This window comes from Castor canadensis, chromosome 9, assembly GCF_047511655.1.
Source record: "Castor canadensis chromosome 9, mCasCan1.hap1v2, whole genome shotgun sequence".
Classification (NCBI taxonomy): domain Eukaryota; kingdom Metazoa; phylum Chordata; class Mammalia; order Rodentia; family Castoridae; genus Castor; species Castor canadensis.
In genome coordinates, this window is record NC_133394.1 from 98,632,459 (window position 1) to 98,647,067 (window position 14,609).

Genomic DNA, 14,609 nt, shown 5'->3' on the forward strand with positions numbered 1-14,609 from the left:
TGTAAGATTTAATGACAATTTATTGCTAATTAGTAATTTCTTTTGTGGTATCATTGAAGATACGGCAAAGAAATTAGCAGAAAAGTTTTCTATAAAAGTTAGAAATTTTCATTTTCCCTAGTTTAGTCTATTGAAAGGTAAGTTTCAACCAGTAGAAAAAGAAAACATTCCAACCCATCCACACAAACACAAGTAATTAGAAATCACAATATAATGGATGAAGGCAATTAAAACAAATCTGTAGGCCTATTCAACAGACAAATGCTTAGTTTCTTTATGTGACTTGCTACATACTTCTTCATGGATCATAAGAGCAGGATATTACTATTGGTTTAGTAAACTCCACAGATACATACATAGGAGTTTACAATACTATACATTACATTAGCTAAAATTAGGTGATTTCAAAGGTAGCTATTAAGTACGTTATGATTACTAATGCGGAAACTTTAAAGTGACAGAGACCAATAGGAGCAGGGGACCAGGAACTAGAGAAAAGATTAGTTCGAGAAGAATCAACTTAGAATGTAACACATTTGTACATGGGAACAATGCGAGGAATCTCCCTGTATAGCTATCCTTATCTCAACTAGCAAAAACCCTTGGTCCTTCTTATTGTTGTTTATACTCTCCCTTTTAACAAAATTAGAGATAAGGGCAAAACAGTTTCTGCCTGGAAGCTAGGGGGTGGGGGGAGGAGAGGAAGGAGGGGGAAGGGAAGGGGCTGGGGGGACTGGGGGAGAAATGACCCAAACACATTGTATGCACATATGAGTAAAAGAAATTTTAAAAAGTACATTATGATTATGAAAAAAATCAAATGGAAGTAGGATCAATGGTTAGATATGTAATTTCCAAACTTACCAAGACCCCTAATTGTGGAGTTCCTGAGAACTTACTTAGTTCTTCTGAAAAAAAATTGTTAAAATCTTATATTGTTATGAACAAAACAATTACTAAACAAAAAAAAATTGGCTGCTACGTATGCAGCACCTATTTTTCAGTCTCTATACTTAACAAAATTTTCTACATTTGATCCCTTCATAAACATAATTGTATTATTTCAATTAAGCAAAAAGGTCAGTAGTTGAATTTAGGACTAGTGGGTGCCCAAATCTGTTTTCTTTTCCCTTCCACAACATTCCCACCATTATAATATGCATAACCAGAAGGAAGGCATTTAAAGATTAGTAAAAATTAAAGGAGGGTAATACTGAATTAGATGACAGAAAATTTCATATTTTTATTGAAAAGTTTTCTTCTGCTCTCATTTGAATGAATTTAACTTACAGAATGGACAATACAGTCCCTTGCATTGTTGAGGCATCAATGAATTCCAGGTGTCAGAAAGTATTGTCAATTTTCTGTTTCAACAATTATAGTAGTATGTGGTGGGCATTAATTTACCATGTTTATACAATTTTTTTCTACTGGTATGCCCTCTAATCTATTTTTCCCCCTTTGGTAGAACACTAGATTTCAGGAATTTTAATAAACTTACCACCATTGTGGCATGTTAAGTTTTTCAACATTCTCAGAGGCAGTGAGCTTAAAGATGTCAAGGATGGGTTGGAAAGGAATATACTGCATCATTTGTGGAAGATAGAACCAAGCATCATAGGGATAAGTATTAAGTTGGAAGTACTGTTGATAAGGCTGGAAGGAAAGACAATAAAAAATCAATCATGTGTGAACAATTTCTACTTTGAATCTATAAAAAATTAGATCATTTCACCACTTCTTTTAATTAACTATTCAATACTGAACTCTAAGAACCCAAATTATTCAAACAGATCAAATTATCAAAGCTAAGAAGACAATAGTAGCATATATTTCACTAGTTTATAAACTCATGGGCATTTTTACCAGAAAGGATGATTTTAGTGATTTATATCTATACTTTAATCATCCTTGTGAATACTGATGTCAAAAGAAAGGCTCCATACTCAGAATCAATATAGCTAGCTGACCTGCAGGAATGCCAGAAATAGAAAGAAAATAATTGTCCAATTGTTAGGACAATGCCTTTCCAAAAGCTAGAGTTTGGGGAGCAAAAATTATAAATGTATATTTATGTAATTTATAATGATATTATTGCTTATATATATGACATCTGGATTATTCACTTTACTTTTTAAAGAATTTAGATCAAATAAAATTAAATGTAGTGAAATCACAATTGAACAATGTGAAACCTAAATTATTGACATAAAAATCCTCAATAAGAAAAACACTTGTATATCAGCACACTTGTATTTTTAAAGAATAACATGGAAACTTGAAGCACTGCACTTTTTGAAGCTCAAATAAAGTGAATAATTGCTTATTTTTTGCATTTTCTTTGGTTAATGAAAGTGGAAAATTCCAGAGGGAATTGAGGGTAAAATCTGCTATACATTAAAGAACCATTATCATAAAATTGATTAACTATCATAGTATTCTGAATCTTGGGGAACAGTTTCCACCTAATCATATTCATATAGAAAAAAAAAAACTCCATTGCTTTCTTGTGTGCTTCTTTTTTAGCTAGCATGCCACATGTAAGACTCATAAATTGAGCACTCAGTGGCCCAGAGCCCTGAGGTCAAAACACAACTACTATCTTTAAAAGTGAAGATACATAACAAGTACTGCAAACATCTGAATATGGAAGTTTGTGGGGTAGAGAAGAAATGGAGAGATGCATATTAATTCTCCCACAAGTGAGAAACCAAAGATCCAAGAGAATATACAATGTGTCCAGAGTCATATGCTTAAGAGGCATCAGGGCTGAGACGGAAAACCTAAATTGTTTTCACTACTTGGTATTACAATAAAAGGTCAAATTGGATACCAGAAATCCATTTTTTTTAAGTTTGGACTGAAGCTATCTTCACTCAGGGATGGCTAAAGAATTATTGTCTCATTCTTTGTCAATTGAGATCTAGTCTTCCAAAACAATGTTAGAACTAGCACCAGAGAGCCCAGTACTAGCTAAGAAATACATGAATAGCACTAATTAATTGTGCAACTAGTACATTAGTCTCTTAAAAAAAACTGTTCACAGTGTTTGAGATAGTCTTAAAACACATACACAGATGTTTACATACATACTGATTTACCTCATTTACCACCCTCATAGGCTGTCTCTGGAAAGAAAAAGAAATAGAATCACTTATTTTTTGGCACTGAATAAAAGTTTAAAGGGAAAAGAAACCATTTAACTGAAAACTTTTATGGTTGGATTTAGGACCTGCCACTGATTTTGTACATTGCTTTTTGATTACCTAGAGACAATTCTTTTGTATGACACCTAAAGCATCCACTAACTTATAGATTCATTAAATGGTGAATGCAGGTTAGAGGGCTCCATGGAATTGGCCTAGCTATTCACAGGAATCAGAACTGTTATGGTAATACATGTTTAATAGTAACTAGTTATTACCCTAAAAATGAAATCCAAAGCCCCAGAAACACCTGAGATCAATGATATGTACAGTACAGGGGGAATCAGAATCTGTTCTATACTACTGACAAACTCATTTCACAGATGAGAAACCAGATGGTTTCTTCAAAAGAAAAGTGAAACAACTAGTAAATTTCCATATGCCTGCTTAAGGGGGCATAATTCAACCAAATTTGAGATTCCTAAATATAAACTCGATTTGAGAATCAGAAATTTATAGGTTAGGACTGGCAGAGTGGCTCAAATGGTAGAGCACCTGCTTAACAAGCATGAGGTTCTGAGTTCAAGCCTTAGTACTCGCCCCCCCAAAAAAAGAAATTTACAGATATGGCTATTAAGTTAAGGAACACATTAAAAATTAAATTACTGTAACTATAGAGATGAATACCTCATCATGTATGTAATTATAATTGTGATTTTATTTTATTCCAGCTGAGCTACAGCAGAGCAGTTCTCATTCCAGGGAATAGTGACAAATAGTTATTATCTCTCAGATTAATTAATATAAATTATTTTAGAAATTTGGGAGTGATAAAAGCTGCTTGAGGCTAAAAATATCTATTCAAGAGTGGGAAATCATTTAAAAGTAAACATATTTAAACATTAATATATTATTTCATAATACATTAAACAAACTATTACCATTTGGACTTGGTTGTACTCATTCATTGAAGTGTGAAATGGCACCTGTTAAAAAGGAAATACTTTAGATTATTTAGACATCTTCTGGCATAAGAGTAGTCACTTTTCAAAGTACCAGGATTATATGATAATCCATAAAATTTATAGTAAACTCTATCTATGCTAGCAATTTTCAGTAATTCTTACTGAAAACTATCAAAACACTTTTCTAACTAGGAAAAATAGCTAAAAGCTAACCTCACTACTGTTTGGGAAAACAAAGAATTTATGAAGTTTAATCTTTGAGGGAAAATGAGTACCTATCAGTTTTATAAGACTACATATCTTCTGTTCAAAGCTATTTAATATCATTATTTAAATTTTATCTTAGGCAAATTTTAAATAAAATATTACCAGATTTGGATTGTAGAACTGTCTTGGAATATATTTCTGTATTAAAAAACATGCATCATTAAAAATATAGCACATAAAAGAGATATTAAAACATTTTATATTTGATAAATAATTTCACCTGGGCAAGAGCAGCTTGCTAAGGAAGAAAAAAATTATGCTTCTTTTAGTGTATTGAGTTCATTCAGTTATGAGTTACCAACATTTATTATGTATTTGCATCATTTAGAGACAATGATAAGTGCAGGAGACACAACTATCAAATACTATGAAAACCAGAAGAAACAAGTATGGTTCTAAGACTTGTGGAGGTGGAGCTTAACTGTGGTATGCATAACTAAGACACTAAAATGCATTATTTAATTAATTTCTGAGAGTAGTAATGAAGAGTCTAGTAGTAAATTGAAGTATTTTAATTTATTTAGATTTTATTTTAAATTTAGGCTACTTGAAAATTGGAACTAGAGTAATAATTTGGGTCAAAATGAAAGTCATTATTAAATTTCTTCTTTCTCCATTGATATTAGAAAATATTATTATATTGCACTATATCAAATCATATCACACTATTACTTTTCTCTTAACATCTTAGTTAAGTCAAAACTTTTTTAGTAACCAAAAGAAAGATTTTTAATCCTCCTAAGTGAAATATACTCAAAATGATCAAAACTAGTGATGAGAGAGTTGTGAGAAATCTTTCAGCAGCAATTCTAACACTGAGAAGTCTTAATTTCTTCTCTAGAATCTACACTGTTTCCTCAAATGGAAAGTTTGTTCGATGTGTCTGTGATCTCAGAGATAAGCATGTTCTACAGGTCAGCACATTTGTGGAGTTTTCATTAAGCACTGAATTTGGGGAAGTCAAACTCATGACAAATTCCCAAACATAATGTATTATTAATAAGAGGATATGACATAGAATGCAATGGAAGTAAATTTCTCAAAGATTAACAATTATGGCTGTGATATACAACTTTAACCTAATCATGAATAAAAAGAATAAACATTGCCAGTGCATATGCAGAAAATTAGATAATTTGTCAATTATTAGAATGGTCATGGTTAGAGTAAATAATTTCTTGAGAAAAATTAAAATATATTTAGCAGTGGACCAAATTCTGATTTTTATTCATTTTAGCTTTACAATAGAATATGAATTTATATTATAGCAAATAAAATATTACCATTTGGAGTTGGTTGTATTTGATCTGTCTAAGCAGCTGTTCCTGTTTAAAAAGAAAAATATTCTCAGTTTCTCAGACATTGCTCAGTTCAACCTTATCATTTTCAAGAATGCCACAATGTCCTTTTCCTGGGGTAAAAAACTAGGAATTTTTAGCCCTACTTTATTTCTATTTATATCACAAATAAATGGGAATAATTTAGTTATTACTTTTTTAAAATATAAGAAAAAACTACTTTTAAAACTTATTTCTAACTTAAAATAAATCTCAATGCAATCATATATAAATCTGAGTATCAGACAATAAGACTTAAAATGTATTTTATGCCAGAATTACCAGATAGCGTTGGTAGCTCATGTCTTCCTTTGAAATGATCTTCTGCTAAAAATATACATAAAGGTTGTTTAAGTATAGTTTCACTTATAATGTACAACAATAGTATATTTTGAATTTAGTGACTGTATCTCACCTCAGTGCTATTGGGAACATCTTCCTTTAAAAAAGAAAAACATGCCAGTTTTAATACTATGACTTATTAATTCACATTTTAGGTCAGTGTACTAATAATCCAGACACTGAGAACTGTAATAAACTGATGTTATCCATGGATTCCTGGATAAATGAGATAAGATTAATAATTTGAGTGACAAATTATGTTGTTTTTTTCTTCTTCTGACTGCTTTCACCAGGATGTTACTCAGATTCTAGAGGAGGGTGGGAAGTAACACTTTTAATAAATTAATAAGCTTCCCTCATCTTGGTTCGCTTGATTTAGTTTTTGTAATTTGGATGAAGATCTCCGAAATTTAAGGCAGGAAACTCAACATCCTCTGTGTCTGACATCTTTTTTTTTTTTAGATTAAAAAGAAGTAAGGAATGAATAGTAGTGGATTCCAGTATCAGATTAAACTAGATTTGACTGATTGCTACACAGGATATAAAATGTTGATACCCTTGGTTTAGAAGTATGGTCAATTGTAGGAATTTTTAATGATAAGACTGAGCTCTATCAAAATCTGTAAAAGACAAAATAAGTAGGGAAAACACACACACACACACACACACACGCCTACACTCACACACATAAACAAAAAACAGGCTACCACACAAGGCCAGTTAGGATTCTCTGCCCAGAAATAATTCTGTAAAATTGTTTTTGACAAATAGTTGCTGTGTCACTTTTTCAGTTGATAATTACTACAATTAGAATAATGTCATTTACTTAGTGTCTGGTACAATGAAACCTGATAGGACCATACTTTAAATTTTCTCAAGTGTCTCCTAATTAACTTGAACTCTGAATAACATCTTAATAATTTACCTCACTTGATGAGCTGCTGCTAGATTCTCTCTGCTAAGAGAAAGAAAACTAGTGTTAGGACTCTCCTGGGATTTTTTTAGAATTTGAAGGAAACTTAGTTTGATATTATCATAAAGGTTGCTTATCCTTGGGAACACCATAATTGTCTGAAAAGATTAAGGGTATAGTATGTATTGTTTTGGAATGTCAATTTTACTTGAAAAATGCTGGGGGAGAATTTAATAACTTACTTGGGAATTAAAAAGCTCAAAACAGTATTTTCTTTGTTAAAACAAATTCAGATATATCATTATGTAGGGTGCAAAACATACAGAATTTTAGGATGAAAATGAAATCTTAAAACTAGAGTGACATTGAGTTGGGTTACCTAGACCATTAGATTAAATGTTTATTCTCATATACCTTGGTGCTTCTTTGATATGAATGAACTGGAAACATAAACATAACAATCTCAAAATGGAACTAAGATTATATTTTGTTTTAAATATATATCCTTTGAAATATTTACTTTTACTTTAAGGCACATATATTACAATTTTTGTTCCCAAGAATACATTTTAAGAGATTAAATTTAACATTCTATAAATTATTCATCTCTAGGAAGAGCTGATTATATACAATAGGACGACAGACTTCCCCCACATGTTTTCGGGTGGATAGTGTAGTCCCTTGATCGTAGGCTAGCTTGTAGGTTAACTACTGTACTTGATTGTTCTGCACAAGGACCACCCTGAAGGAGCAGGTTCTTGGCCTGGGATAGCAACAGAAGGTTCTGTGGCAGTCTCATTTTAAATTGTTGCGCATTCTGTATTTTTACTCTTCATTTTAATAAATAAGCTATGTTTTTATTGATTGACATTTAAATGGTTTAAATTGTTACTTCCAATTTTAACTTTGGCACAATATTTTACATTGTTGGGTATAACACCTCTGTAAAGCTGAAATTCAATTTATCATCCTCAATTTGAAAAAATCGCTTTCTTCACACTGTACATATTGCATATGATGATAATTGTGGAATTCATTAGAATAAAGGTGTCTTACCTCACTGTCTGCCACAACCTGTTCCTTAGGTAAAGAACAGAGAAGTCATTTTATTTTTCATGACAAATAGTCAGATGCAAAGTTAATGACTACCAAATAAATTATATTCCAAATAAAATAAAAATTTGAGGTAGTATCTATGAAATAAGGGCAAAAAGACTGCCTACTTTGTCCTGAGCTAATTGAAGCATTTATATTTCTTTTGCATTTCAGTATTTAATAGAAAAACATTTGAATTCTTCCACATTGTAGCATAACTCTATAAAGAAGTTAACATTTTCCTTCAACCAGTGTAAAGATTTTTTAAAACTGGTTTCTGGACATTAAGTAAAAACTCTGTATTAACATCACATGGCAAATAAAATGCACCAAAGGAAAGCATGGTTCGATGGTGTATAACTAACTCAGCAAAATGGATGCTTTTGGTGTGCTAGGTTCCATTCTTATGACCAAAGCAGTGCAAAGCAAAGTGACGTTATCTGTAGAACTTAAGTTCAAAACGCTAGTGTTGGTTTGGTTCTCTAATAAGTTCTGACCAGCGTATGATACAGTATCTTTCCGTTCTTTAAGTTACAGATATTTGTCATAGAACAAAAAGATTTCCTGCTCATTTAGGGTAAGGTATTTAAAGGAAATGCTTGTTTCTTTTTCTCATATTGAGTTGAATAATTTTAAAACAGTTTTACCTCAGTTGATTCATCCCTAGTTTCCTGTGAAGAAAAGACAATTGTGGTGTCATGAAATAGCTAGGAAGATACTTTTTAAATTTCATGAATTTTTAGTAATGTATGGTCTCTCATTATTGTCTATTGAAAATCTTATAGATAATCCAGGTCAAAATATTATGTTTAAAGAAAGGATAATCAAATGTGACTATGAAAACATCCATGAGTTAGGTGTATTGCTTTATAAAATATCCTTGATAAAGCATTCATTTAGATTTTAAATTAGTACAAACACTTGGCTGCACCATAACTTCATTTATTTTTTGTGTATTTATTTAATCATACAGAAACCTTGCATTATAGCTACATAGGTTAAGTCCATAAAATTTGTAGTCTTAGAATTCTTGCAGAATTCATTAGTCATTTTAATGTGTAACTGAGAAGTTCAGGACAGAAAAAAAATCACATAGAAAATAATTCAAATGAAAGCATCCTATGCTATAAGGATATATATGCGTATTTTTGTCCCACAATTTTATGAAAACAGTTGGTACCTTGATTTCTTCACTCTGTTTTTCTCTTTGAAGTTCTCTCTGCTAGAATCAATAAAGCATAGCTTGTAAAGTACACTTTTTAGGGAATACAAAGTTTTAAAATATTTTAAATTCCATTGATGTTTCTTACTGTGTTCAGGTCATTGATGAATTCCTTATGGATTAAAAAAGGAAGAGATAAATGAGAGTTAGTGAAGAAGGAGATAAATGAATAAAAACCTATAAAAAAGGGTACCCCAGCTTGTGCTGTTGTAAATTTAAAAGTAAATCTATTTTTCATGAATGCCCTAATATTTCTTCTCACACCATTTCAAATCTAAGTGTTCTTTTGCTATTCTTTCTTTATACATGCTGTCTGTGTGTACACTTAGAATATTTAAAAATTTGTTCTACTCTGTTGTCTTTGCCTTTTATTTTGTTTTATGCACAACAGTTCTAAAGCCTATTGGGCTTAGTACTTGTTCCCTTATTTTAACTCTGCAGTACGTGCTGTGGAGTCATTCTTACCTGACTTAATTCTACTTGTGTAGGCTACAAAAAAAAAATCCATTGAGACAAAATTGTTTTATGAACTAAATATTTTAAATAAATATTAAATTAAATTAAATCAAATTAAAATATGATATTCTTCTAATCCACAAAATTATAGAAAAATTTAACATATATGGGATATTATTTACATTTAAGGAATATTTCACCAAAGTGAGTATAGAGATTGTGAAGTTCTACATAGGTCATGCAAAGGAAGGTGGAAAGAAGCAAAATTTAAATTTAAAGCAGCTTCTTAGTAAAAGGAAGTGATGATCAACTCCAGTAAAAACCATTTTTATAAACAAAAATTAAATTATTTTTGTAGAAAAGTTTGTGTCTTAGGAATAAGTGGATAATACTTACGTTCACATGCCTGAGAAATTTTCTTTCTTTAATAATTAACTATTGAAATTAAATTGTGAATTATAAAAATGATATGCATGCCATATAATGTATAAATGCATGGAAATATTTTATAGTATCTGATTAGCATGTGAAAAAAAGTAAACACACCAAAAAAGCATGCTTTTTGTTTGAGCATAAGTGTTCAATTAAATTTGATAAACCAGTAGATTTATTAAGTAGAGAAAAAAATCAGTAGTTTTAGTTTTATGGTCTAATTTTTTAAGTCTAAGGAGACAAGTTAACTGGTTCCTTCTTCACCAAGCCTCAAAATTTAATAAGTTGGTACTTATCCAAATTTTCCAAAAAAAAAACTGAATAGGGATTTCATCAAAACAGAATTGAGAGAGTAATCTGAGTACTTAGGTACATTTGAAGATAAGTAAAAATTAGAATGAAGAAAACATTCAATATTTGTGATGGATAAGTGAAAGATAAGACGAGGAGGGGAGAAGAGAGAACCTTGACTCCCCATACAGTCAGCTTACCTCACTGCTGTCTGCTTGATTCTGAGAAGAACAATGAAAAATTTTAAAATGGCATTAGTTTCGACTAGACTGAGTGGAAGATTAATGCTTCTTTGTAGAAGGGTGTTGAAGAGGTAATTAATTCAAGATTCAATATGTAAAATCACATGAAAATCATGTTAACATATTGTTTGATTGTTTCTCCTGAATAAGGACAAGATTTTTATGAAAATAGTGTCTATGTAAGTTTTGTGAGCATGAATAATATTGTACCTGTCAATACTTGAATGTAACAAACTATTCTTTAGTTAATCTGTCTCACAGGGAAAGGAAGAACAAGTGTGGAGTCTGTGTGTTGTCCACAAATCATCACTTAAGTGACAGAATTAGAGCGAGTTCTCGGAATGTAGAAGAAAACACATACCTGAAGAAGTGCAGGGTATCTAAGAAGTTTCTGTGAAAAACAATGAAAGATTCATAAAAAAAGAAACAGAATGAAAAGCAAAAATAACAGCAATAGTTTAACAACACATACATACTTCTATGAATTTTTATAATGCTACTTAAGACAGGTGTTTAATAATAATAACAAAATTTGTCAGAGATTAAGTTTCTCTGGAATCAAAAAGATAAAAATCATAATTATTTTATTGACAAACATGAAAGTCAAATAGTTCATTTCTTTTCTTTAGAATATAGCAAAGACTCAAGGAAACTATGTAAACCCTTTAAAAAATAAATATTTTAAGTAATTTTGATTAATTCAGTATGATAGAGAATTCATTTATGTTTCTGAGCTACTTATAGTGCATGATAGACCTAAAATTATTTTAAACCATTATAAAAATTTGGGGGCAAAGTTTTTTGCCTGGATTCTATTTTTTCCTTCAATACATTATATATAAAAAATAAGACAAGTATAGTCAAATGATGGTATATACAAATAAGCACCCTGTTTTCTTCTTTGAAATAAGGATTTTCCATTCCTTGAGCAAACATAAGCTGACACAGGCCAAATTAAATGAGGGTTTGACTTTGGTTTCAAAAGTAGGATATATTAGAAAGAAATATTGAATGCTTAGAAATATATTCATTCTTTGGTGGACTGGGGGAAACAGCCTAATCACATTGTGTGATGTCATTTTTTATGTTATGCAGTGTCTTATTTCTTCCTTTCATTGCTTTTTATTTTGACTTTTTAAAAATTGTGGGTGCTTATATTTCAGTTCAGATATTTTATTTGTAGCTATGGCTTTGGATGGATTATCAAAATGTGAACAGTTACCATATTTCTAATATCTATGCATTAACCTGTAATAGTTAGCTGGAGATCATGCAATGCTTTAAGATGACCATTTTCTGGACCTCAAGTTTAATGAAGTGTCAGGTCATTTTGAACAAGAATGTGGACCTTCTATGTCTCTACTGTACTTACAGGCCTGGCAAAAGCAACAGCCACAAGGCAGATGAGAATGAGAAGTTTCATATTGCCAGGGCCTGTGTAAGAGAAGAGGGGGGAAAAAAGTTAGGTCATTATTTCAAACTAGCAAAAATGGTATGTTTTTCTTATTACCTCTATGTTTTCTCTTCAACAAAATCTGAGAACAAGAGGGAGAACAGGTTTGCCTGAAAGTGTGTGTGTGGGAGGAGAGCAAACAATGAATACTCGTGAGAAAATGTAAAAATGACAAAATTAAAAAATTAGCATAAGAAGGGGACAAAAGTACAAAGGAGAAAACTAGAGGGATGAACCAATTTGAATAATAATACATATATACACAAAACTCCCTATATAGCTATCTTATGTAACCGATTTTTTTTTCAAAAACAGAGAACAGAAAGGTAAACAGTTCCTGTCTGAGAGTTGGCACCAGTGGAAGGGGGGAAAAGATGTAGGGAAAGGGGAAGGAGGATAAATATGATGGAAATATTATGTAGTCATGTATGAAAATGGAAAAATGAGACCTGTTGAAACTATTCTAGGAGTGGGGGGAGGGGGTAAAAGAGAATGATGGAAGGGTGATTTCAACTATGATATATTGTAAGAACTTTGGTAAATGTCACAACACACTCCCACTACAACAATAATAAAAATTTTTTAAAAAAGAGTTAGGTCATCTAATGAAATTTGTCTCATGAAAAAATCCTTAACTTTTGAACAAAGGAGTGAATTATGATAAAATATTCTCATTTGAGAAGTAGTATTTTATATACTTACTATTTTAAATTCTGAACCCCAATGCTTATCATTCTTGTTATCTTTCTTAGTTCTTATATTATTCAGAATTACCAATTTCTTGCCAACATTTTTATTTACTAAAACTCTAAAATTAGTCATTTGATCCTTAATGTGGTTATATTTTCTTAGAAGAATAGAGAAGCATCAATATTTAAATATAATTTAAAAACAGCTTTTCCACTTAAGTCATCAGACTTGTGAATGTGGGCAATAAACCAAAATACACAGAGAATTGGCATTGTTTTTTATCTGAAATATATGTGAAAGTGTTTCTCTTTTAACTATATTTCAGAACATTCTATTTGAGTCTTTGTGAAAATGCTGTAGTTTATAATGAACAAGCTTTTGACTTCCATTAACTAATTTTTTAAAGAATTGAGTTATCATTTCTTATTTTGCCTACTTGGGATATTCACATGACTATATGATGATTGAATTGGATAGAATCATAAGACTCAGATATCTCATTATATCTGATTTCTAAACTTCCATCAAATTGCAAAAAGCCGGAAATACTGAAATTTACATATCCTGAGAAAATGGTTTTCAAAGAAATTAGGAAAAAATCTGGTTAAAAATGTAATTTGTTCACAACTTAGTCAACAAATACTGGCATTTTTTCTATATATGGCTTTAGTTCACAAACAAAATCTAATGCCTTAGGAAAGAAGGCATGTTATTAAATTCCAAATTAATTTACCATATATGCATTTGTATCTTTCCAAATATCTAAATTTAATTATCTTTATAACAGAAGTCATCTACAATTGTCTCTCATTGGCATACACAATATCAGCCAAGTGATAAGGAACAAAAATGATCGTGAAATACCCTGTCAAAATTGTCTTTGTTGTGTGATAAATATGAACATCAAAAATCATTTTGCATGACAACTTTCCGTAGAATTGGACAAAAGTAATTCGAATTTCCTTATCCTAACACTACTGAAATTATGTATCTTTTTTTCAGGCGTATAATATTTTAGCTGAGAAATTAACAAACTGAAATTGTTTGTATTTTTAAGCTAAATCTCTGAGATGATATCAATCTGCAAATACATTTTTAAGCCATAAAATATTCAACTCTATAAACATATAGAAAAGTCACAGATGCATCTTAATTAAGAATGAAAGAATGAGATTAAATGATATGAAATCATAGCAATTTTACTGTATATAGACACAATACCTTGAACCCAGGACGGGGAAGAAGCAGGTTGGATTGGTGATCAAGGTGGTGGATGATGTCTTTGCTTCACAGCTATTTAAACTTAGTGATTAGTAAAATGCTAATTTCGTGGTTTGGGTTCAAAGAATAGGTTTATTTAAATTCTAAGAATTCTACCAGGAAAGTAATTTGCTGTCCAATTCCTTTCCCAGGAAATTCTGAGGAAGATTTTCAACAAGGGAGTAATTCATTCAATGATGACAGATTATACAGGAAATAGAGTGGCATTATTCAGAATTAAATACAAAATTTGCAGATTTATGGTTAGTATAGGAACATGATTTTATGTGTGAGTGGACAATTCAAAAGGCAGATATATGAATAAAATTCCTTTTATAACTTTTGAAAATTTTAATTCTTATAAAGGAAATCCTGGGGAAAAAGGGATCTTCAAAATTTTGAAAATTTTAACAACATACCAGGCCATTAAGGGAATTCATTATATGTTTCACCTTTTTAAAATATAATTTATGGGCTGGCAGAGTGGCTTAAGTGGTG

The 14,609-nt window shown here is 30.8% G+C and overlaps 1 protein-coding gene and 1 long non-coding RNA gene across 2 annotated transcripts; both read right to left on the reverse strand.

Moving 5' to 3' along the window:
- Window positions 1–852: 852 nt before the first annotated feature.
- On the reverse strand, window positions 853–4,517 carry LOC141410762 (uncharacterized). The gene is made up of 5 exons (XR_012435547.1): window positions 4,481–4,517; window positions 4,088–4,132; window positions 3,102–3,128; window positions 1,502–1,656; window positions 853–908 (listed from the first exon to the last, which is right to left on the reverse strand). It is a non-coding gene; the product is annotated as an uncharacterized lncRNA (long non-coding RNA).
- A 1,123-nt stretch (window positions 4,518–5,640) lies between these two features.
- Csn1s1 (casein alpha s1) lies at window positions 5,641–14,135 on the reverse strand. Its single transcript, XM_074041134.1, has 12 exons — window positions 14,073–14,135; window positions 12,081–12,142; window positions 11,070–11,099; window positions 10,667–10,687; window positions 9,376–9,399; window positions 9,246–9,287; window positions 8,713–8,736; window positions 8,027–8,050; window positions 6,983–7,015; window positions 6,131–6,154; window positions 5,998–6,042; window positions 5,641–5,703 (listed from the first exon to the last, which is right to left on the reverse strand). Exons 2-12 carry the CDS (start codon window positions 12,129–12,131, stop codon window positions 5,641–5,643), a joined length of 381 nt encoding a protein of 126 aa, XP_073897235.1. The 5' UTR covers window positions 12,132–12,142; window positions 14,073–14,135.
- Window positions 14,136–14,609: the final 474 nt, after the last annotated feature.

What these genes read in the sequence shown, in the direction of transcription:
- Csn1s1 (XM_074041134.1), bottom strand. Translation starts at nt 12,131, where the DNA reads ATGAAACTTCTCATTCTCATCTGCCTTGTGGCTGTTGCTTTTGCCAGG. An exon ending in CTGTTGCTTTTGCCAGGCCT is followed by an intron (nt 11,100 to 12,080) that starts GTAAGTACAGTA and finishes TGTTTTTCACAG; the next exon opens with AAACTTCTTAGATACCCTGC. An exon ending in ATCAAGCAGACAGCAGTGAG is followed by an intron (nt 9,400 to 10,666) that starts GTAAGCTGACTG and finishes TTAATCCATAAG; the next exon opens with GAATTCATCAATGACCTGAA.